The 24,868-nt window shown below is 43.5% G+C and overlaps 1 protein-coding gene across 3 annotated transcripts in view; it reads right to left on the bottom strand.

Moving 5' to 3' along the window:
• slc4a10 (solute carrier family 4 member 10) overlaps window positions 1-24,868 on the bottom strand; it is a 136,168-nt gene that overhangs the window by 19,373 nt on the left and 91,927 nt on the right. For all 3 annotated transcript variants that reach the window (XM_033024154.1, XM_033024152.1, XM_033024153.1), the window contains 7 exons: window positions 24,518-24,651; window positions 19,330-19,575; window positions 13,472-13,577; window positions 12,564-12,725; window positions 9,590-9,703; window positions 7,284-7,445; window positions 5,419-5,670 (listed from right to left, as the gene is read on the bottom strand). In XM_033024154.1, the coding sequence (XP_032880045.1) occupies window positions 5,419-5,670; window positions 7,284-7,445; window positions 9,590-9,703; window positions 12,564-12,725; window positions 13,472-13,577; window positions 19,330-19,575; window positions 24,518-24,651 (1,176 nt within the window). The remainder of the gene's footprint in view (window positions 1-5,418; window positions 5,671-7,283; window positions 7,446-9,589; window positions 9,704-12,563; window positions 12,726-13,471; window positions 13,578-19,329; window positions 19,576-24,517; window positions 24,652-24,868) is intronic.

Here is a 24,868-nt window from a genome sequence, read left to right as displayed (position 1 = left end):
GCCACATCTAACTCCCTCTTAAATATAGCCAATGAACTGGCCTCAACTACCCTCTGTGGCAGAGAGTTCCAGAGATTCACCACTCTGTGTGAAAAAAGTTTTTTTCATCTCGGTTTTAAAGGATTTCCCCCTTATCCTTAAGCTGTGACCCCTTGTCCTGGACTTCCCCAACATCGGGAACAATCTTCCTGCATCTAGCCTGTCCAACCCCTTAAGAATTTTGTAAGTTTCTATAAGATCCCCTCTCAATCTCCTAAATTCTAGAGAGTATAAACCAAGTCTATCCAGTCTTTCTTCATAAGACAGTCCTGACATCCCAGGAATCAGTCTGGTGAACCTTCTCTGCACTCCCTCTATGGCAATAATGTCCTTCCTCAGATTTGGAGACCAAAACTGTACACAATACTCCAGGTGTGGTCTCACCAAGACCCTGTACAACTGCAGTAGAACCTCCCTGCTCCTATACTCAAATCCTTTTGCTATGAAAGCTAACATACCATTCGCTTTCTTCACTGCCTGCTGCACCTGCATGCCTACTTTCAATGACTGGTGTACCATGACACCCAGGTCTCGCTGCATCTCCCCTTTTCCTAATCGGCCACCATTTAGATAATAGTCTGCTTTCCTGTTTTTGCCACCAAAATGGATAACCTCACATTTATCCACATTATACTGCATCTGCCAAACATTAGCCCACTCACCCAGCCTATCCAAGTCACCTTGCAGTCTCCTAGCATCCTCCTCACAGCTAACACTGCCCCCCAGCTTAGTGTCATCCGCAAACTTGGAGATATTGCCTTCAATTCCCTCATCCAGATCATTAATATATATTGTAAATAGCTGGGGTCCCAGCACTGAGCCTTGCGGTACCCCACTAGTCACTGCCTGCCATTGTGAAAAGGACCCGTTTACTCCTACTCTTTGCTTCCTGTTTGCCAGCCAGTTCTCTATCCACATCAATACTGAACCCCCAATGCCGTGTGCTTTAAGTTTGTATACTAATCTCTTATGTGGGACCTTGTCGAAAGCCTTCTGGAAGTCTAGATACACCACATCCACTGGTTCTCCCCTATCCACGCTACTAGTTACATCCTCGAAAAATTCTATAAGATTCGTCAGACATGATTTACCTTTTGTAAATCCATGCTGACTGTGTCCAATGATTTCACCACTTTCCAAATGTGCTGCTATCCCATCTTTAATAACTGACTCTAGCAGTTTCCCCACTACCGATGTTAGACTAACTGGTCTGTACATCGTCTACCTACATCATCAATCTACACAAAATACCATAGAATGAAGAAGCGAAGACAGGTGTTTAAATTTTTTTGCAAAGTAATTTAAAATAAATAACTGAAATATTACACTTAAGTATTCAGACCCTTTGCTATGTCACTCAAAATTGAGCTCAGGTTCATCCTGTTTCCATTGATTAGGCTTGAGATGTTTCTACAACTTGATTGGAGTCCACCAGTGGTAAATTAAATTGATTGGACATGATTTGGAAAGGCACACCTGTCTATATAAGGTCCCACAGTTGATGGTGCATGTCAGAGCACAAACCAAGAAGATCAGGGAATTGTCTGTTGACCTCCGAGACAGGATTGTGTCGACACACAGGTCTGGGGGAGGGTATAAAACAATTTCTGCAGCATTGCAGGTCCCGAAGAGCACAGTGGCCTCCGTCATGCTTAAATGGAAGAACTTTGGAACCACCAGGACTCTTCATATAACTGGCCGCCAGGTTAAACTGAGCAATGGGGGGAGAAGGACCTTGGTCAGGGAGGTGACCAAGAACCTGATGGTCAATCTGACAGAACTCCAGAGTTCCTCTGTGGAGATGGGAGAACCTTTCAGAAGGACAACTATATCTGCAGCACTCCACCAATCAGGCCCTTATGGTAGATTGGACAGATGGAATTCACTCCTCAGTAGAAGGCACACGACAGCCCGCTTGGAGTTTGCCAAAAGGCATGAGAAACAAGATTCTCTGGTCAAATGAAACCAAGATTGAACTCTTTGGCCTGAATGCCAAGCGTCACGTCTGGAAGAAACCAGGCACCGCTCATCACCTGGCCAATACCATACATACGGTGAAGCATGGTGGTGGCAGCATCATGCTGTGGGGATGTTTTTCAGTGGCAGGAACTGGGACACTAGTCAGGATCGAGGGAAAGATGAACTGAGAAAAGTGCAGAGAGATCCTTGATGAAAACCTGCTCCAGAGCATTCTGGACCTCAGACTGGGGCGAAGGTTCACCTTCCAACAGGAAAACGACCCTCAGCACACAGCCAAGACAACGCAGGATTGGCTTCGTGACAAGTCTGTGAATGCCCTTGAGTGGCCCAGCCAGAGCCCAGACGTGAACCCGATCAAACATCTCTGGGACCTGAAAATAGCTGTGTATCGACTGCTCCGCATCCAACCTGACAGAGCTTGAGAGGATCTGCAGAGAAGAATGGGAGAAATTACCCAAACACAGGTGTGCCAAGCCTTTAGCATCATACCCAAGAAGACTTGAGGCTGTAATCGCTGCCAAAGGTACCTCAACAAAGTACTGAGTAATGGGTCTGAATACTTATGTAAATGTGATATTTTGGTTATTTCTTTTTAATTACTTCGCAAAATTTCTAAACTAAAAGTTTTCGCTTTTTTATTATGGGGTATTGCGTGTAGATTGATGATTTAAAAAAAATGAATTTAATCCATTTTAGAATAAGGCTGTAACATAACAAAATGTGGAAAAGGTGAAGGAGTCTAAATACTTCCTGAATGCACTGTATAGGCAGCTGGGATCAAGTGCATCCCTGGAGGAGTTTCGCGAACTAAGGAGCAAAATAAAAATGGAGATCAAATGGGCAAAAAGGGGCCAGGAGATAGCTCTGGCAGGTATCATAAAAGACAATCCCAAAAGATTCTATAAATTCATAAGAGGGAAAAGGATAATGGAGCTGCTGGGATTGTATTCTCTGGAATTTAAAAGGATGAGAGGGAATCTTATTGAAACATATAAGATTATTAAGAGTCTGGACATGCTAGAGGCAGGAAATGTTCCCGATGTTGGGGGAGTCCAGAACCAGGGGCCACAGTTTAAGAATAAGGGGCAAGGCATTTTAGAACGGAGACAAGGGGTCACAGCTTAAGGATAGAGGGGAAATCCTTTAGGACCGAGATGAGAAAAACATTTTTCACACAGAGAGTGGTGAATCTATGGAACTCTCTGCCACAGAAGGTAGTTGAGGCCAGTTCATTGGCTATATTTAAGAGGGAGTTAGATGTGGCCCTTGTGGCTAAAGGGATCGGGGGTATGGAGAGAAGGCAGGTACGGGAGGGGTCGGTTCTCTGGATACTTTCAAGAGAGAGCTTGATAGGGCTCTTAAAGATTGTGGAGTCTGGGGATATGAGGAGAAGGCAGGAACAGGGTACTGATTGTGGATGATCAGCCATGATCACATTGAATGATGGAGCTGGCTCGAAGGGCCAAATGGCCTACTCCTGCACCTATTGTCTATAACTAGAGACACAGAGTGGGACCTCTGAGGAATAAAAACGGTCACCTCTGTGTGGAGCCACAGGAGATGGGTAAGATCCCCAATGAGTATTTCTGCTCTGTATTTACCGAGGAAAAAGACAGTAGGACGGAGGAAATTGGAGCAGACACTGGAAGTGTCATGAGAGCAGTCAGGGTTACCGTCAAGGAAGTACTGAAGGTACTGTCGTGTTTGAAGGTAGACAAATCTCCGGGACCTGATCAAATATATCCGAGGACATTACAGGAAACTAGAGAGGAAATTGCGGGAGCCCTGGTTGAAATTTAAGTCGCCCTTAAATACAGGAGAGGTGCCAGAGGATTGGAGGGTGGCAAATGTTGTGCCTCTTTTCAAGAAGGGCTGCAGGGAAAATGCTGAGGACTATAGGCCGGTGAGCTTAACATCTGTAGTTGGTAACTTACTGGAGAGTATTCTGAGGGATAGGATGTACAGGTGTTTGGATGGGCAAGGGCTGATATGGTTTTGTACGTGGGAGGTCGTGTCTCACAAATCTGATTGATTTTTTTTTACAGACATGACCAAAAAGGTTGATGAAGGCAGAGCTGCAGTTGTTGTGTACATGAACTTCAGTAAGATCGCTGAATGGATAGCAAATTGGCTCCATGGAAGGAAGCAGAGGGTGATGGTGGAAGGTTGCTTCTCAGAATGGAGGCCTGTGACCAAGGGTCACAGTTTAAGAATAAGGGGTAGGCCATTTAGGACTGTGATGAGGAAAAACTTTTCACCCAGAGAGTTGTGAATCTGTGGAGTTCTCTGCCACAGAAGGCAGTGGAGGCCAATTCACTGGATGTTTTCAAGAGAGAATTAGATTTAGCTCGGGGCTAAAGGAATCAAGGGATATGGGGAAAAAGCAGGAACGGGGTACTGATTTTAGATGATCAGCCATGATCATATCGAATGGCGGTGCTGGCTCGAAGCTCCGAATGGCCTATTCTTGCACTTATTTTTCTTTGTTTCTATGATAGGTCCTAGTATTTTGTTGCCTCCAGTTCTTCCCCCCCCCCCCCCTCCCTCCCTCCCATTTTCAGATTAAAGAAGGGTCCCGACCCGAAACACCACCCATCTATATTCTCCAGAGGTGCTGCCTGACCCTTGAGTTACTCCAGCACTTATTTTTTCTTTCATTTTGATGCACATTCGTTTATGTTAAAATGTTGCACTCGCATTTTTCAAGATCAATGTACATTAGTAACGTAACTTCTCTGCTCCATGCCTGAGGGAAGGAGGTAAACTTGTTTCATACTGCTTGACATCCAGGACATTAGGATCTTTTTTAATTATGAAAGTTATTTTTGGAAGTGTGTAAAGTTCATTAATCTCAGAAGAGAGAGCCATCTAATGAATACTATTGTGAAATTACTCCCATCAAATAGAACTATCTAACTAGTTGTCCAGTCAGTATCTCATCTCCATTCACTAGGAATGTCTGCACAAAACCAGTCAGAAATACTAATATGGAATTTAGACTTTAGAAACACAGCATGGAAACAGGCCCTTCGGCCCACCGAGTCCGTGCCGACCAGCAAACACCCATACTAGCACTATCCTACACACGAGGGATAATTTTACTGAAGCCAATTAATCTTCAAACGTGTACGTCTTTGGATCAATCCTGACAACGGGGGTCGTCTGAATGGAGCTTGTACATTTTCCCTGTGACCGCGTGGGCTTTCTTCAGGTGCTCCAGTTTCCTTCCACACTCCAAAGACGTGCAGGTTAGTAGGTTAATTGGCTTCAGTAAAATTGTAAATTGTCCCTAGTGTGTAGGATTGCGTTAGTGTACGGGGTGATCGTTGGTCGGCACGGACTTGGTGGGCTGAAGTGCCTGTATCTCTAAAGCCTATAGTCTAAAGTCATTGAGATTACCTGTAAAACGGAGGTCATGAAGACAGACGACCCCATGAGGATGAAGATCATGAGGCCAGTTACCCGTTGCTCACGGATACCCAAGAACTTTGGCTGTTCGCCAGGTGCCGAGCATTCTGATTCCAACTTCAGACTGTTGACGTGGGATATGGAGAGCACAGTGGCCGCAACAAACCAGGGCAGGCCCATGATGGAACAGATCCCAAGCATGATGCACATTATAAACAAATCCAAATGGTAACCACTTCCTTTCTGTGAAATAACAAAAACATTACAGCACGTATCAAATAGCAAATTATTATAACATTTGGAACTGCTATGTGTATCTTAAATATGGATGAAAATGGTTTAAAATGTTAAGATTAAATATATTGAGTTTTCCACGCGACAATTGTGTAGTAACATGGCACTTGTGTACAGTGGCGACTGGGTCTAAAAATATTGGTTGCCAGGAGACAAAGGGGGCCCACTTCATCAGGGGCCCACTTGATATAGGGGCCCACTTCATCAGGGGCCCACTTGCCATTGGGCAAGCTGACACCCTGGCCAGTCCGCCACTGCTTGTGTAAACAATAGACAAATTCGTGTTTATCACATTTTGGTTTAGTTTATACAGCATGGACACAGGCCCTTCACCCTACCAAGATCATGCCGAAAAGTGATCACCCATAAACTAGTTCTATCCTACACATTAGGGACAATTGACAGAAGCCAATTAGCCGACAAAACTTCATGTCCTTGGGGCGTGGGAGGAAATCGGAACTCCCGGGGAAACCCATGTAGTCACAGGGAGACCATACAAACTCTGAACAGACAGTATCCATAGTCAGAATCAAACCATTGTCTCTGGCATTGTAAGGCAGCATCTCTACCGGGCCTGTCCCACTTGCGCGTCATTTACGCGACATCATTTGCGCGTCACGACGCACAACGCGCGGATCGTGACGCGCATTGATGCACGCACGGTGCGCGGTGACGTAGGCAGTGACGCGCGGTCGCGTGCAGCACCCCAGGATTTTGGGATTCACAAAATCTTCGCGTGCCACCTGCATGACGCGCAAATGACGCCCAAGTGGGACAGGCCCTTACCGCTGCGCCACTGTGCCGCCCTATCTAGGTTGACATAAGTGTGGACAACTCCTGTCTGGCAACAATTTCTTATCTACTGTGGAATTCTAGATTTGTGGGCGGCATGAAACCCTTCTTCAACCCGACAATATGAACACTGAATTCTCCATTTTTAGATAACTAATCAACAACCCTATCCCCCTTTTTAGGAAGAGATATACAGTGTGGAAACATGCTCTTCAGCCCACTGAGTCTGTGCCGCCCAGTGATCCCCATACACTAGCATTATCTTACACACTAGGGTCAATTTACAAATTTTACAGAAGCCAATTAACCTACCAACCTGTACGTCTTTGGAGTGTGGAAGGAAACTTGAGCACCCGGAGAAAACCGTGGTCACAGGGTGAACGTGCAAACTCCATACAGACCGCTGCCAAAGTCGAGTAGGTTTTTTCTGGGTGCTCCGGTTTCCTCCCACACACCATAGACATGCAGGTTTGTAGGTTAATTGGCTTCGGAAACAATGTAAATATTGTTCCCAGTGTGTAAGATAGCGTTATTGCTACGGGATGATCAATGGCTGACACAGACTCGATGGGCCAAAGGGCCGGTTTCCATACTGTCTCTAAAGTCTAAACTAAGTATTCAAATGTAATGGCTAACACAAAGTGCTAGAGTAACTCAGTGGATCAGGTGACATCCCTTGAGAACATGGATAGGCGACATTTCGGGTCGAAATCCTCATTTAAAAATAATACTCCTTCACAGTTGTTGAAAGATTGTGGAAATGCACTGACCTTCAATTTATGTTCCTTTCTATTGATAATCACTGCAGTAATCTGCTGATCCATGAAGACTAGTATGGTACAAAGCAAAGCTGGTATAAAAGCAGCCAAAACTGTCCACCACGGATTGGGACCCAAAGGATTAATCAGCCAGCCACGGTCATCTCGTGTCGGCTGAATAACAAAAATGATGAGAAAAATCTTAACCAAATAATGTATTCCCAAACATCACTTAAATTCTAACGGCTTCTCATCCATTCTTTACATAAGTGTTTTGTTTTGGACATGTTTTGTCAAATGTTTTGCACATTTACATTAAAGTAAATATAATTTCAGAGAATAATTCTATTGTCTTACAATTGATAATGCAGTGTTAAGTAGAAAAAAATGCTCTATGATTTAAGTTACAAGAAAGATCTTTAAACTAAATATCCTTAAACGATCAACATTTATCTGATGTCATTGAATATAAAATACTGCATGAGATCTCAATCTGTTCTGTAAATACAAGTTTATTAAGTAAATATGTATCACCTAAATACATACATATTTCATACATAAAGTACAGTATAGACAATCAATTTGCCCAAAATGGTTTAAAATGTTGTTCATGTTTCACTTGAGTTATACATGCTAGAATTGTAATTCCTCAAAAGAGAAAATAAATATGTTTTAAATGATGAAGGCAGAGTCAAGGTATGAGGCGATTAAATAAAAAGGAACTATAGATGCTGGTTTATACCAAAGATAGACACAAAGTGCTGCTGTAACTCAGCGGGCCAGGCAGCATCTCTAGAGAACATAGCGAGGTGACCTTTCGGGTCAGGAAAGAGTTGGTCTGAAGAAGGGTCCCGACCCAAAATGTCACCCATGTTCTCCACACAAGCTGACTGGCCCGCTGAATTACTCCATCATTACTCCACATCATTTGAGGAAGGACATTCTTGCTATTGAGGGAGTGCAGCGTAGGTTCACGAGGTTAATTCCTGGGATGGCGGGACTGTCATATGATGAAAAAATGGAACGACTGGACTTGAATTCACTGGAATTTAGAAGGATGAGAGGGCATCTTATAGAAACATTTAAAATTATTAAGGGATTGGACACGTTAGAAGCAGGAAATATGTTCCCGATGTTGGGGGAGTCCAGAACCAGAGGCCACAGTTTAAGAATAAGGAGTAGGCCATTTAGAACTGAGATGAGGAAACACTTTTTCACCCAGAGAGTTGTGAATCTGTGGAATTCTCTGCCTCAGAAGGTATGTGGAGGCCAATTCATAGAAACATAGGTGCAGGAGGAGGCCATTTGGCCCTTCGAGCCTGCACCACCATTCATTGTGATCATGGTTGATCATCCACAATCAGTAACCCATGGCTGCCTTCTCCCCATATCCCTTGATTCCACTCACCCCTGGAGCTCTATCTTAAATTCATCCAGTGAATTGGCCTCTACTGCCTTCTGTGGCAGAGAATTCTACAAATTCACAACTCTCTGGGTGAAAAGGTTTTTTCTCATCTCAATTTTAAATGACCTCCCCCTTTATTCTTAGACTGTGGCCCCTGGTTCTGGACTCCCCCATCATTGGGAACATTTTTCCTGCATCTAGATTGTCCAGTTCTTTTATAATTTTATATGCTTCTATAAGATCCCTTCTCATCCTAAATTCTAGTGAATACAAGCACACTCTTTCCAATCTTTCCTCATATGACAGTCCCGCCATCCTAGGGATTAACCTTGTGAACCTTCGCTGCACTGCCTCAATAGCAAGGATGTCCTTCCTCAAATTAGGAGACCAAAACTGCACTCAAAACTCCAGATGTGGTCTCACCAGGGCCCTGTACAACTGCAGTATTCCGATACTCAAATCCTCTCGTTTGGAATTCACTGGATGCATTCAAAAGAGAGTTAGATAGAGCTCTTAGGGCTAGCGGAATCCAGGGATATGGGGAGAAGGCAGAACGAGGTACTGATTGTGGGTGATCAGCCATGATCATATTGAATGGTGGTACTGGCTCGAAGGGCTGAATGGCCTACTCCTGCACCTATTTTCTATGTATCCATGTATCTATGCATCAATTTGTGTCTTTTTTTTAAAACGTGCATCTACAGTTCTTTGTCTCCGAATAAAACAATGAAGCTACTACCTAAATAAAGCAAGAGGGAGGGATTATCTTTGGATTGCTTCAGCTTTGAACCAGCAATGGTGGGATTCAGCCATTGACCAAATGACTTATTTTTGTGCGTTTGCAGTCTTGGTGAATTTTGTAGAAGGCAATAAGTCAATACCCTGGCACAGTAACTTGAATTGTATACAATACCTTGAAAACACTGGGGACCTGGAGCTTTGGCGAGGGGATCCCCAGACCGTAGTCAATTAAAACCATTGTTAAAATACTGAGAAAGACAGCGAAGTCACTGATTGTCGACCTCACCTGTGACAAGTAGATAACATTCATTATTCAGTCTTTATCAAGAAACAATCACTTAGCAGATACACGTGTAAACGGGCAGTTAAACTGTCTGCTTAATTCTGTAAAGGAATGTGTTCATGTCCAAACTAATCCTAAAACTGAAGTAAAAGGGAATCATGGATAGATGCAAAGATTTCCAGTGTGCTCTCGACATTTTGTCCAGATTAAGGAGGTGCTGGACCACCAGTTGCTGGAAAATCGGTATATCTACACGTTCAAAGAATCGTAACACTGCATTGACATAGCTGTTATATGAACACAAATTACACATCCTGCAAATCTAATCAAGTGAGGAATCATTGCATTAAATGAGAAACTGAAGTCACACAAATGTTATTGGCATCAAATACAAGTTCTCAAACTGTATCGTAGCAGAATAATTTATTTTGAAGGAAGCATACAAATATGAATTTTAGATGTTTCCTATTAAAAGCTCGAGCATGTTGCCAGGACTCGAGGGCCTGAGCCATATAGAGATGCTGAGAGGCCAGTACTTTCTTTGGAGTGCAGGAGGATGAGTGGTGATCTTGTAGAGGTGTTCAAAATCATGAGAGGAATAGATCGGATAATGCATAGAGTCTTTCGCCCAGAGAAAAGGAATCAAGAATCAGAGGACATAGGTTTAAGGTGAAGGGGAAAAGATTTAATGGGAACCTGAGGGGCAACTTTTTTCCACAAAGGATGGTGGGTGTATGGAATGAGCTACCAGAGGAGATAGTTGAGGCAGGAACTTTCACAACGTTTAAGAAGCATTTAGACAGGCACATGGATAGGATAGGTTTTAAGGAATATGGGACAAATGCAGGCAGGTAGGACTAGTGTACATGGGGCATGTTGGCCGGCAGGGACAAGTTGGGCTGAATGTCCTGTTTACAGGCTGTGACTCAATGACTGTGGCCCCGGTCAGATGTAAAGCATCCTATGCTGGAGAGAACAGTACTCCAACCAACCAGAAACAGCAAACAATTATTTTTTTGTGGCACTACAAGCTTGCATCCCACAAGTGAAGCTTCCAGTGCAAAAAAAGCTACACAAAATGTATTTTGCCACATTCATGACCACACCAATGCTATTATTATCACTTAATTGTTTCATTTTGAGGTTTCATTTATTTCCAAAGGACTGCAGTTCTACTGATATGCACTGGATGGCAATGCATTCTGTATGACAAAAAAAAGAGAGAGAGAGAGAGAGAGAGAGAGAGAGCGAGAGAGTAAGAGAGAGAGAAAACAGGCCCTTCGGCCCAACTTGTCCATGCCAACCAACATGCCCCATCTACACGCCCCACATGCCTGCGTTTGGCCCATACACCTCCAAACCAATCCTATCCATGCACCCGTCTAAATGATTCTTAAACACTGCCTCAACTACCTCCTCCGGCAGCTCGTTCCATACACCCACCACCCAATGCATTAAAAAAAGTTATCCCTCAGGCTCCTATTAACATTTCCCCCTCACCTTAAACTTCTGGGAATGTCCTCGATTCCCCTACTTTGGGCAAAAGACTCTGCACATTTACCCCAGATCTATTCCCGTCATGATTTTGTACACCTCTATAAGCTCACACTTCATCCTCCTGAGCTCCAAGGAATATAGTTCTTGCCTGCGCAACCTCTCCCTATAGCTGAGGTCCTCCAGTCCTGGTAAGATCCTTGAGATATTAATTGGAAACATCAAAAAATCTTATTTAAATATTATTATAGTCCCTGCCTCAACTACCTTCTCTGGCAGCTCGTTCCATACTCCCACAACACTTTGTGTAAAAAAGTGACCCCTCAGGTTATTATTAAATCTTTCCTCCCTCACCTTAAACCTATGTCCTCTGGTTCTTGGATATCTGAAGCCAAAAAGGAATCACAAGTCATAGAACATAGAAACAGAAAATAGGTGCAGAAGTAGGCCATTCGGCCCTTCGAGCCTGCACCGCCATTCAATATGATCATGGCTGATCATCCAACACAGTATCCTGTACCTGCCTTCTCTCCATACCGCATGATCCCTTTAGCCACAAGGGCCACATCTAACTCCATCTTAAATATAGCCAATGAACAGGCCTCAACTACATTCTGTGGCAGAGAATTCCAGAGATTCACCACTCTCTGCCTGAAAACTGTTTTTCTCATCTCGGTCCTGAAAGATTTCCCCCTTATCCTTAAACTGTGACCCCTTGTTCTGGACTTCCCCAACATCGGGAACAATCTTCCTGCATCTAGCCTGTCCAACCCCTTAAGAATTGTGTAAGTTTCTATAAGATCCCCCCTCAATCTTCTAAATTCTAGCGAGTACAAGCCGAGTCTATCCAGTCTTTCTTCATTTGAAAGTCCTGACATCCCAGGAATCAGTCTGGTGAACCTTCTCTGTACACCCTCTATGGCAAGAATGTCTTTCCTCAGATTAGGAGACCAAAACTGTACGCAATACTCCATGCGTGGTCTCACCAAGACCCTGTACAACTGCAGTAGAACCTCCCTGCTCCTATACTCAAATCATTTTCTTATGAATGCTAACATACCATTCGCTTTCTTCACTGCCTGCTGCACCTGCATGCCTACTTTCAATGACTGGTGTACCATGACACCCAGGTCTCGTTGCATCTCCCCTTTTCCTAATCGGCCACCATTAAGATAATAGTCTACTTTCCTGTTTTTGCCACCAAAATGGATAACCTCACATTGTGCTTTTGTGTTTTCACTTGGTATTAATCGAGTGAAAAATAGCTTCGACGTTTTAAGCCTCTCTAAATTAGAGACTTAATTCGCATTTTCTCAGAGACAACTTCACCTCGAATCAAAATCAAGCTGTAAAAAACAAAATGACTTACCTTGGTAGGGAAATAGTGGCTGGTCTTAAATTGTTTCAGGAAGTGTGATAAGGTGCAGGTGGAAAAGAACAGTATTATTGACCAGAACAAGACATCAGGAACATAAGGACCATGGAGACCACAGGCTGTTCCAGAAAATGTTCCTTGAAATTGGACACACTCCTAAAATAGATAATTATTATATTGTCAAGATCTCACAGCTTAAAATACCACCGAGATTTGTAAACATAGCTGTCAAGGTCAGCATGGGCGAGTTGGGTTGAAGGGACTTTTTCTGTGCTATAAGGCTATGATAGTCAGGGTGACAAAAGCTTTGTTAAACATGTAGATTTCATGAAGCAAGGGAGGTGGAGAGGCAAAGAAGTGGAAATTTAAGTGAAAATTTATCGCAAAGACATCATCTCCAAAACTCATTCATTCACAGAAGAACATGAAAATATGGGGAAATATGAGAAATGTATAAAAATAAAAACTCTGTTTTGCAGACAACCAAAAGTTAAAAATATCACAATTTAACCTCATGGAAGAATCAAATCTGTATACAATCATGAGGGGAGTAGATAGGGTAAAAAAGGAACCAGAGGACAAAGGTTTAAGGTGAGAGGGGAAAGATTTAATAGGAACCTGAAGAGCAAGTTTTTCACTTAAAAGGTGGTACATATATGAAACAAGCTGCCGTAGGAGGTAGTTGAGGCAGGTACAATAACAACATTTAAAAGAGTCTTGGACAGGTACATGGATAGGACAGGTGCATGGATGGGCCAAACGCAGGTGGGACAAGTGTAGATGGGGCATCTTGGTCGGCATGGACAAGTTGGGCCGAAGGGCCTGTTTCCATGCTGCATGACTTTAATACTCTACCACAGCAAGTAAAGCATTGGACGCAAGTAGTTTCAAAGCAAACTTACAGACAGAGTCAAATTTCCCCATGGAATCTCTGTCGCTGTGATATTATGTTTACTCCAGTACTCCACTGTTTTATTGCTGGGGCTTTGTGGCTCCAAACAAATGCAACTATTAACAAAAAAAGAGTCATCTTAGCAATAGAAAAGTAGAATTAATTTGTATAGAATACACAAAATGTTAGAAAAACCAACACAATTGTCTTCTTTATTGAGACAAGAAATATTCATAACCTGTCTACCCTTAGGATTCATTCTCTAATATTTTACGACAATTGATTCATGCTCAGATTTAATCACGGGTTAACGTGAAAATACACTTCTCAATATTTCAGATTAGTTTAGCTTTAGTTTAGAGATACAGCGTGGGAACAAGCCCTTTGGCCCACCAAGTCCGCGCCGACCAGCGTTCACCCCATACACTAGACTATTCTACACACTGGGGCCAATTTTGAATTTACAGAAGCCAATCTACCTACAAACCTGCATGTCCTCGGAGTGTGAGAGGAAACTCGAGAACCCGGACAAAACCCATGCAGTGAATATGGTCAGAACTACCCAGAATGTTCGGCACTAACAACTAGTATGAATGCGGCCAATAGAGGGAACAAATATGCATGACCACTACGTGAGAAAAAATGCAAGATGAAATAAACTATGGAAACTTATTTGGGTAAAATGTTCTCTTTTCAATTTCCTGACAGCTAGTCTAAAAACAACGTGTTTAACACCACAGAAGAGTTGTAGTGTAAATCCTCCACTTTTATTAATGTGTTGCTAACAAAATAAGGAGAGATTCACTCATTTCACACAATAAACGATCCACAGGTGAAACGGTTCAGGGCAAGTTTAATTATACCTGTACATGGCACTGGGGAATAACACTTCCAGCAACAAGCATAGTTGCTCCATGCAATGGAAAGTTAGGTCTTGTTATTTTAATTTTGCTTAGAGTTGAGGTTGTGCTGCTACAAGGAAGGCAAATGACGTATTTACTCCCAGCCCTCTGCCAATGTTGACTTGGTCTAGCTTTCACAAGGTATCAGTTAAATGCCTGAACAAGACACCAAGATATATGCAAGGGCAGCACAGTGGTGCAGCTGGTAGAGCTGCTTTCTCACGGTGCCAGAGACACGGCTTCGATCCTGACCTTGGGTGCCCTCTGTGTGGAGTTTGCACGTTCTCCCTGTGGCTGCATGGGTTTCCTTCGGGTGCTCCTATTTCCTCCAACATCCCAAAGACGTGCAGGTTTGCAGGTTAATTGACCCTCTGTAAATTGCCCCCTAATTGATCCGATTACATTTAACCTCCCACAGTGCCACACCTCATACATGCTTGGATTATATTTAATTTAACAGATTTGACAGAAACTGGCTGAGAAATTTCAAATGGAGTTTAATCCGAGCAAGTGGGAGGTTTGGGAGGTCGAATGCAAGGGGAAATATACAATTAATGGCACCACCCTTAACAGCATTGATGTATGGAGGGATCTTGGGAAAAAAACTCTTTGAAATTGGCAACACAAGTAGATAGTGGTAAAGGTGGCATATGGTAAGGTCGCTTTCATAGGTCGGGGCCCTGAGCATAAGAGTCAAGAAGTCATGATGCAGCTTTATAGGACTTTGTTTAGGCCACATTTGGAATATTGTGTGCAATTCTGCTCACTCCATTACGGGAAGGATGTGCAGGCATTGGAAAGGGTGCAGTGGAGGTTTAGCAGAATGATGCCTGGAAATGGACCCTTTACCAATGGCAAAGTTAGCAATTATTGCTTTTCCTAATTGCACCAGTGAAAGTGGTAGTACGCTTACAAAGGTACTTCCACAGCTGTTGGGCAAGGAGTTCCATTACTTAAACTCAATATTATAACGTAGAATTCCTGTGAACAGGTGATCGATGGTCAGCACGGATTCAGTGGGCCGAAGGGCCCGTTTCTGCACTGTATCTCTGAACCAAACTAAACTAAATAGTGTTGTTTTATCCAAATGTAATCATGCCCATTGTCAATTAACAGGCAAAGTCAAATTTCAGAGATAACAAGAATTGTATGTTGTCTTTTGGATACGTGATGATATAGTTCCATTATCGCTATCTGCGTCCTCCTGGTTCTACATTTTAATTATTCCATCGTTACGATTGAGTTCAATACCCTGGTTCACTGTCAAATGCAGAAGGGCAGCACAGTGGCACAGCGGTAGAGTTGCTGTCTCACAACACCGGAGACTCAGGTTCGATCCTGACTATGGGTACTGTCTGTACGGAGTTTGAATGTTCTCCCTGTGACCACGTGGGTTTTCTCCGGGTGCTCCGGTTTCTTCCCACACTCCAAAGATGTGCAGGTTTGTAGGTTAGTTGGTTTCTGTATATTATAAATTGTCCCTAGTGTGTAGGATAGTGATGGTGTATACAGGGTGATCATTGTTCGGCATGGACTAGGTGGGCTGAAGTGCCTGTTTCCACGTTGTATCTCTAAAGTCCAAAGGCTGTTCGGGAGCATTCTCCTGAGGTGCTGCCTGACCAGCTGAGTTCCTCCAGCACTTTGTGTTTTTATTAAGTAAACCAGCAACGGCAGTTCCTTGTGTCTAAAATGTTGTACCTCTAGGGAACTGTCAGGTCTGATGCTGGAGGGGAGATTGCAAGAAGTCATGAGATCTCTTGCACTTTAGAGATACAGCAAGGAAACAGTTCCTCCAGCCCACAGAGTCCACGCTGACCAGCGATCACCCCGTACACTGACATTATCCTACTCACCAGGAACGATTTACAATTTACAGAAGCCAACAACCTGGAAGTCATTGGAGTGTGGGAGGAAACTGGAGCACCCAAAGAAAACCCATGTGGTCACAGGGAAAAGTACAAACTCCATGCAGACAGCACCCATAGTCAGGATTGAACCCGGGTGTCTGAGGCTGTAATGCCCCTGTCCCACTTAGGAAACCTGAACAGAAACATCTGGAGACTTTGCGCCCCACCCAAGGTTTCCGTGCGGTTCCCGGAGGTTTTTGTCAGTCTCCCTAATGGTCGAAAGTGGTTTTCGCTTCTTCTATGTTCCGGCGATTATTTCAAAAAATTCAAAACCGACCGCAACTAAAAATAGGTTGCCATTTTAAAAATCGGTAATTTTTTAGTCAAAGCCGGTTGCGATGCTAGTTGAAGATATGAGGTTGCTTTGGCAAGTAGGGTGAAAGTAAATCCAAAGGGTTTCTACAGCTATATTAATAGCAAAAGGATAACGAGGGATAAAATTGGTCCATTGGAGAAACAGAGTGGGCAGCTATCTGCAGAGCCAAAAGAGATGGGGGAGATATTGAACAATTTATTTTCTTCGGTATTCACCAAGGAGAAGGATATTGAATTATGTGAGGTAAGGGAAACGAGTAGAGTAGTTATGGATACTATGAGTTTCAAAGTAAAAGAAGTACTGACACTTTTGAAAAATATAAAAGTGGATAAGTCTCCAGGTCCTGACAGGATATTCCCTAGGACATTGAGGGAAGTTAGTGTAGAAATAGCCGGGGCTATGACAGAAATATTTCAAATGTCATTAGAAACGGGAATAGTCCCCGAGGATTGGCGTACTGCGCATGTTGTTCCATTGTTTAAAAAGGGTTCTAAGAGTAAACCTAGCAATTATAGACCTGTTAGTTTGACTTCAGTGGTGGGCAAATTAATGGAAAAGATACTTAGAGATAATATATATAAGCATCTGGATAAACAGGGTCTGATTAGGAACAGTCAACATGGATTTGTGCCTGGAAGGTCATGTTTGACTAATCTTCTTGAATTTTTTGAAGAGGTTAATAGGGAAATTGACGAGGGTAAAGCAGTGGATGGTGTCTATATGGACTTTAGTAAGGCCTTTGACAAGGTTCCTCGTGGAAGGTTGGTTAAGAAGGTTAAACTGTTGGGTATAAATGCAGGAATAGCAAGATGGATTCAGCAGTGGCTGAATGGGAGAAGCCAGAGGGTAATGGTGGATGGCTGTTTGTCGGGTTGGAGGCAGGTGACTAGTGGGGTGCCTCAGGGATCTGTGTTGGGTCCTTTGTTGTTTGTCATGTACATCAATGATCTGGATGAAGGGGTGGTAAATTGGATTAGTAAGTATGCAGATGATACCAAGATAGGGGGTATTGTGGATAATGAAGAGGATTTCCAAAGTCTACAGAGTGATTTAGGCCATTTGGAAAAATGGGCTGAAAGATGGCAGATGGAGTTTAATGCTGATAAATGTGAGGTATTACACCTTGGCAGGACAAATCAAAATAGGACGTACATGATAAATGGTAGGGAATTGAAGAATACAGTTGAACAGAGGGATCTGGGAATAACCGTGCATAGTTCCTTGAAGGTGGAATCTCATATAGATAGGGTGGTAAAGAAAGCTTTTGGTATGCTAGCCTTTATAAATCAGAGCATTGAGTATAGAAGCTGGGATGTAATGTTAAAATTGTACAAGGCATTGGTGAGACCAAATCTGGAGTATGGTGTACAATTTTGGTCGCCCAATTATAGGAAGGATGTCAACAAAATAGAGAGAGTACAGAGGAGATTTACTAGAATGTTGCCTGGGTTTCAACAACTAAGTTACAGAGATAGGTTGAATAAGTTAGGTCTTTATTCTCTGGAGCGCAGAAGGTTAAGGGGGGACTTGATAGAGGTCTTTAAAATGATGAGAGGGATAGACAGAGTTGATGTGATCAAGCTTTTCCCTTTGAGAATAGGGAAGATTCAAACAAGAGGACATGACTTCAGAATTAAGGGACAGAAGTTTAGGGGTAACATGAGGGGGAACTTCTTTACTCAGAGAGTGGTAGCGGTGTGGAATGAGCTTCCAGTGGAAGTGGTGGCGGCAGGTTCGTTGGTATCATTTAAGAATAAATTGGATAGGCATATGGATGAGAAGGGAATGGAGGGTTATGGTATGAGTGCAGGCAGGTGGGACTAAGGGAAAAAAATTGTTCGGCGCGGACTTGTAGGGCCGAGATGGCCTGTTTCCGTGCTGTAATTGTTATATGGTTATATGGTTATATGGTTATATGAAGGTGGTTGCCGGAGGTTGAAGGTAGTGGAAGGTAAGACCACCTGCAACCTCCGGCAACCACCTGCAACCTCCGGCAACCACCTTCAACTAGCATCGCAACCGGCTTCGACTAAAAAATTACCGATTTTGAAATTTTGCGCCATCGTGCTGACCTCAGGTCCTAGCATGCTCAACCTCCCCCTATTGCTCAGGGCCCACAGGTCCTAGCATGCTCAACCTCCCCCTATTGCTCAGGGCCCACAGGTCCTAGCATGCTCAACCTCCCCCTATTGCTCAGGGCCCACAGGTCCTTGCATGCTCAACCTCCCCCTATTGCTCAGGGCCCACAGGTCCTTGCAAAGTCCCCGTAAATGTTAGTTTAGTTTATTATCAAGTGTACCAAGGTACAGTGAAACGTTTTCTTATTCGGTGCTAACCAGTCAGCGGAAAGATAATACATGATTATAAGCTATCCACAGTGTACAGATGCAGAATAAAGGGAATAACATGAATAACGTTTAGTGAAAGAGAGTCTACGAAAGTCCGATCAAATATAGTCCGAGGGTCTCCAATGAGGTAAATCGTAGCTCAAGACCGCTCTTTAGTTGGTGACAGGATGGTTCAGTTGCCTGATAACGGCTGGGAAGGAACTGTTCCTGAATCTGGAGGTGCGCATTTTCACACTTGAATTGAATACTTTATTGTCACATGTGGCAAGTCACAGTAACATTCTTGGTTACATACCCAAGGTATGCAAATGTCACCACGTAAAGGGTGTTTAGTTCTGCACCTCTTCCCGGATGGGAGAGGGTAATGCTGGAAACAATGACTGAAAGAAACTTACGAGTAGTGTGTCAGCTGCTCCAGGCGAATGTTCATGTTGATGGGGTACGTCTCACCGAGATGATACAACTTCTCCAGGGCCTCGTAGATAAATATGATGCAAATAAGGGAGGCAAAGGCTTCCTCAGTAAAGCGGGTGATGTAACAAACCAACGCACTGGCATCCGTCGCCACGAGAATCAGGCAGAGAATGGCGGTCCACAGCCCAATACACGTTCTCAGAGACAGGTAGGATAAACCGTATTCCCTATTGTAAAAAGTGATGATGAAGAGATGACATAACAACATGTTAACGTCATTATTTTTTTGACAATAATTAACCATTTAAAAGTGTTTGGCTTCTAAATTGCCCCTAATGTGTAGGCAGTGGATGAGAAAGTGGGATAATGTAGAACTAGTGTGAACAGGTGATCGATGGTCAATGTGAACTCAGTGGGCTGAAGAGCTTGTTTCCAGTTTCTATATTGCAATTAATCAATGCCTTGAATTGGTAGAAATTGACCAAAAGGACACAAAATGACAATAGACAATTGATGCAGGAGTAGGCCATTCGGTCCTTCGAGCCAGTACCGCCATTTACTGTGATCATGGCTGATCATCATCAATCTGTACCCCGTTCCTGCCTTCTCACCATATCCCCTGACTCCGCTATCTTTAAGAGCTCTATCTAACTCTCTCTTGAAAGCATTCAGAGAACCGGCCTCCACTGCCTTCTGAGGCAGAGAATTCCACAGATCACAAAACTCTCTATGTGAAAAAGTTTTTCCTCATCTTCGTTCCAAATGGCTTACCCCTTATTCTTAAACTGTGGCCTCTGGTTCTGGGCTCCCCAACATCGGGAACATGTTTCCTGCCTCGAACGTGTCCCTTAATAATCTTACATGTTTCAATAAGATCTCCTCTCATCCTTCTAAATTCCAGAGTGTACAAGCCCAGCTGCTCCATTCTTTCAACATATGACAGTCCCGCCATCCTGGGAATTAACCTCGTGAACCTTCGCTGCACTCCCTCAATAGCAAGGATGTCCTTCCTCAAATTTGGAGACCAAAACTACACACAATACTCCAGGTGCGGTCTCACTAGGGCCCTGTACAACCACAGAAGGACCTCTTTGTTCCTGTGCTCAACTCCTCTTGTTATGAAGGCCAACATGCCATTAGCTTTCTTCACTGCCTGCTGTGCCTGCATGGAATACTGGAATAACTCAGTGGGCCAGACAGCATCCCTGGAGAACATGGATAGGTGACTTTTTAGATTGAGACCCTTCTTCAGACCGATGGGTCTCAACCCGAAACATCTCCTATCCATGTTCTCCAGTCCCGCTGATTTACTCCAGTACTTTGTGTCCTTTTATGTGTCAACCAGCATCTGCAGTTCTTTGTTTCAACAAAGCACTGATTACTTCATGGAGTCATTCAGCGCTGACCTAACTCGTCCATTTAACCATATAACAATAACCATATAACAATTACAGCACGGAAACAGGCCATCTCGGCCCTACAAGTCCGTGCCGAACAACTTTTTTCCCTTAGTCCCACCTGCCTGCACTCATACCATAACCCTCCATTCCCTTCTCATCCATATGCCTATCCAATTTATTTTTAAATGATACCAACGACCCTGCCTCCACCACTTCCACTGGAAGTTCATTCCACACCGCTACCACTCTCTGAGTAAAGAAGTTCCCCCTCATGTTACCCCTAAACTTCTGTCCCTTAATTCTGAAGTCATGTTCTCTTGTTTGAATCTTCCCTATTCTCAAAGGGAAAATCTGATCCACATCAACTCTGTCTATCCCTCTCATCATTTTAAAGACCTCTATCAAGTCCCCCCTTAACCTTCTGCGCCCCAGAGAATAAAGACCTAACTTATTCAACCTTTCTCTGTAACTTAATTGTTGAAACCCAGGCAACATTCTAGTAAATCTCCTCTGTACTCTTTCTATTTTGTTGACATCCTTCCTATAATTGGGCGACCAAAATTGTACACCATACTCCAGATTTGGTCTCACCAATGCCTTGCACAATTTTAACATTACATCCCAGCTTCTATACTCAATGCTCTGATTTATAAAGGGCAGCACACCAAAAGCTTTCTTTACCACCCTATCTATATGAGATTCCACCTTCAAGGAACTATGCACGGTTATTCCCAGATCCCTCTGTTCAACTGTATTCTTCAATTCCCTACCATTTACCATGTACGTCCTATTTTGATTTGTCCTGCCAAGGTGTAGCACCTCACATTTATCAGCATTAAACTCCATCTGCCATCTTTCAGCCCATTCTTCCAAATGGCCTAAATCACTCTGTAGACTTTGGAAATCCTCTTCATTATCCACAACACCCCCTATCTTGGTATCATCTGCATACTTACTAATCCAATTTACCACACCTTCATCCAGATCATTGATGTACATGACAAACAACAAAGGACCCAACACCGATCCCTGAGGCACCCCACTAGTCACCTGCCTCCAACCCGACAAACAACCATCCACCATTACCCTCTGGCTTCTCCCATTCAGCCACTGTTGAATCCATCTTGCTACTCCTGCATTTATACCCAACAGTTGAACCTTCTTAACCAACCTTCCATGAGGAACCTTGTCAAAGGCCTTACTAAAGTCCATATAGACAACATCCACTGCTTTACCCTCGTCAATTTCCCTAGTAACCTCTTCAAAAAATTCAAGAAGATTAGTCAAACATGACCTTCCAGGCACAAATCCATGTTGACTGTTCCTAATCAGACCCTGTTTATCCAGATGCTTATATATATTATCTCTAAGTATCTTTTCCATTAATTTGCCCACCACTGAAGTCAAACTAACAGGCCTATAATTGCTAGGTTTACTCTTAGAACCCTTTTTAAACAATGGAACAACATGCGCAGTACGCCAATCCTCGGGGACTATTCCCGTTTCTAATGACATTTGAAATATTTCTGTCATAGCCCCGGCTATTTCTACACTAACTTCCCTCAATGTCCTAGGGAATATCCTGTCAGGACCTGGAGACTTATCCACTTTTATATTTTTCAAAAGTGTCAGTACTTCTTTTACTTTGAAACTCATAGTATCCATAGCTACTCTACTAGTTTCCCTTACCTCACATAATTCAATATCCTTCTCCTTGGTGAATACCGAAGAAAATAAATTGTTCAATATCTCCCCCATCTCTTTTGGCTCTGCAGATAGCTGTCCACTCTGTCTCTCCAATGGACCAATTTTATCCCTCGTTATCCTTTTACTATTAATATAGCTGTAGAAACCCTTTGGATTTACTTTCACCTTACTTGCCAAAGCAACCTCATGTCTTCTTTTACCTTTTCTAATTTCTTTCTTAAGATTCTTTTTACATTCCTTATACTCCTCAAGCACCTCATTTACTTCATGCTGCCTATAATTATTGTAGATATCCCTCCTTTTCCGAACAAGATGTCCTTTCAACCGAACAGGAACATAAAGATTCTGTACTCTTAAAATTTCCCCTTGAAATGTCCTCCATTTCTCTTCTACATCCTTCCCATAAAACAAAATGTCCCAGTTCACTCCTTTTAAATCATTTCGCATCTCATCAAAGTTAGCCTTTCTCCAATCAAAAATCTCAACCCTAGGTCCAGTTCTGACCCTCTCCATAATTATATTGAAACTAATGGTATTGTGATCACTGGACCCGAAGTGCTCCCCAACGCATACCTCCGCCACCTGTCCCGTCTCATTTCCTAACAGGAGGTCCAACAGTGCCCCTCCTCTAGTAGGTACCTCAATGTATTGCTGCAAAAACTATCCTGCACACATTTTACAAACTCCAAACCATCCAGCCCATTTACCGAATGTGTTTCCCAGTCTATGTGTGGAAAGTTGAAATCTCCCACAATCACTACTTTGTGCTTACTACTAATATCTGCTATCTCCTTACATATTTGCTCTTCCAATTCTCGATCCCCATTTGGCGGTCTATAATACACCCCTATAAGTGTTGCTACACCTTTCCCACTTCTCAGTTCCACCCAAATAGCCTCCCTAGATGAGCCCTCCAATCTATCCTGCCAAAGCACTGCTGTAATATCTTCCCTGACTAGCAATGCAACACCTCCACCTCTTGCCCCTCCAATTCTATCACACCTGAAGCAACGAAATCCTGGAATATTTAGTTTCCAATCACAGCCCTCCTGCAACCATGTTTCACTGATCGCCACAACATCATACTTCCAGGTGTCTATCCAGACTCTAAGCTCATCCACCTTTCTTACAATGCTCCTAGCATTAAAATATGCACATTTAAGAAACCCCCCGCCTCTTATTCTCTGTTTATTTCCTTTTTTTTCTTTCTCCTCTTGTGCCCGAGTGCTTCCCTTTTCTGCTTCCTGCCTCCCATTCTGTCTACTAGCTTTCTCTATTTGAGTCCCTCGCCCCAACCATTCTAGTTTAAAGTCTCCCCAGTAGCCTTTGCAAATTTCCCCGCCAGGATATTGGTCCCCCTCGGGTTCAAGTGCAACCCATCCTTTCTGTACAGGTCCCACCTTCCCCAAAAGAAGTCCCAATGATCCAGAAACTTGAATCCCTGCCCTCTGCACCAGTCTTTCAGCCACGCATTTATCCTCCACCTCGCTCCATTCCTACTCTCACTGTCGCGTGGCACAGGCAGTAATCCTGAGATTGTTACCTTTTTGGTCCTTTTCCTTAACTCTCCTCCCAACTCCCTAAATCCTCCCTTCAGGACCTCTTCCCTTTTTTTACCTATGTCATTGGTACCTATATGTACCACGACCTCAGGCTCCTCTCCCTCTGATTTCAGGATATCTTGGACGCGTTGAGACACGTCCGAGACCTTGGCACCAGGGAGGCAGACCACCATCCTGGTCTCCCGACTGCGTCCACAGAATCGCCAGGATTTGACCAAGATGCCCTATCTACGCCATTGTACCATCTACCTGTGACTGCGTGGGTTTTCTCCGGGTGCTCAGGTTTACTCTCACACTCCTAAGACGTACAGGTTTGTAGGTGAATTGGCTTCAGTAAAAATTGCAAATTGTCTCTAGTGCGCAGGATAGGGCTAGTGTACGGAATGATCGATGATCGGTGCGGACTCGGTGGGTCAAAGGGCCTGTTTCCGTGCTGTATCTCCAAACTAAACTAAACAAAACCCGTGCAGCAACTCGAAGCGTGTCATTGATTTACTTACTTGCAGAATTTATAGAGTATTTTTTCAAACACCAAGACAGGCCCCGTGCTCCCTAGGATTGTGAGTGGTTGCCCAGAGAACAGTGAATATGCAATGCCGGTCATTGATGCTCCAAAGAGAGACTCCATGGCACTCTAGAAACAAAAGAATCATTATTGACATGTAATACACTGATAAATGTACGCTGGAGGCAACAGCTGGAGGCCCTGCAGCAGCCTGGAGCTCGCCTGGATAGGGCACCACTCCTGGACACCGAGCGCACAGTCCAGAGGAATTTAAAGATGGCACCAAAACCTGGCGATCCTTGCATGCGGTCTCATTGGGCCATTCCTATGCTCTTTGTACTATCGG

This window comes from Amblyraja radiata, chromosome 7, assembly GCF_010909765.2.
Source record: "Amblyraja radiata isolate CabotCenter1 chromosome 7, sAmbRad1.1.pri, whole genome shotgun sequence".
NCBI classification, from domain to species: domain Eukaryota; kingdom Metazoa; phylum Chordata; class Chondrichthyes; order Rajiformes; family Rajidae; genus Amblyraja; species Amblyraja radiata.
This window is presented reverse-complemented; position numbering and strand designations above follow the sequence as displayed.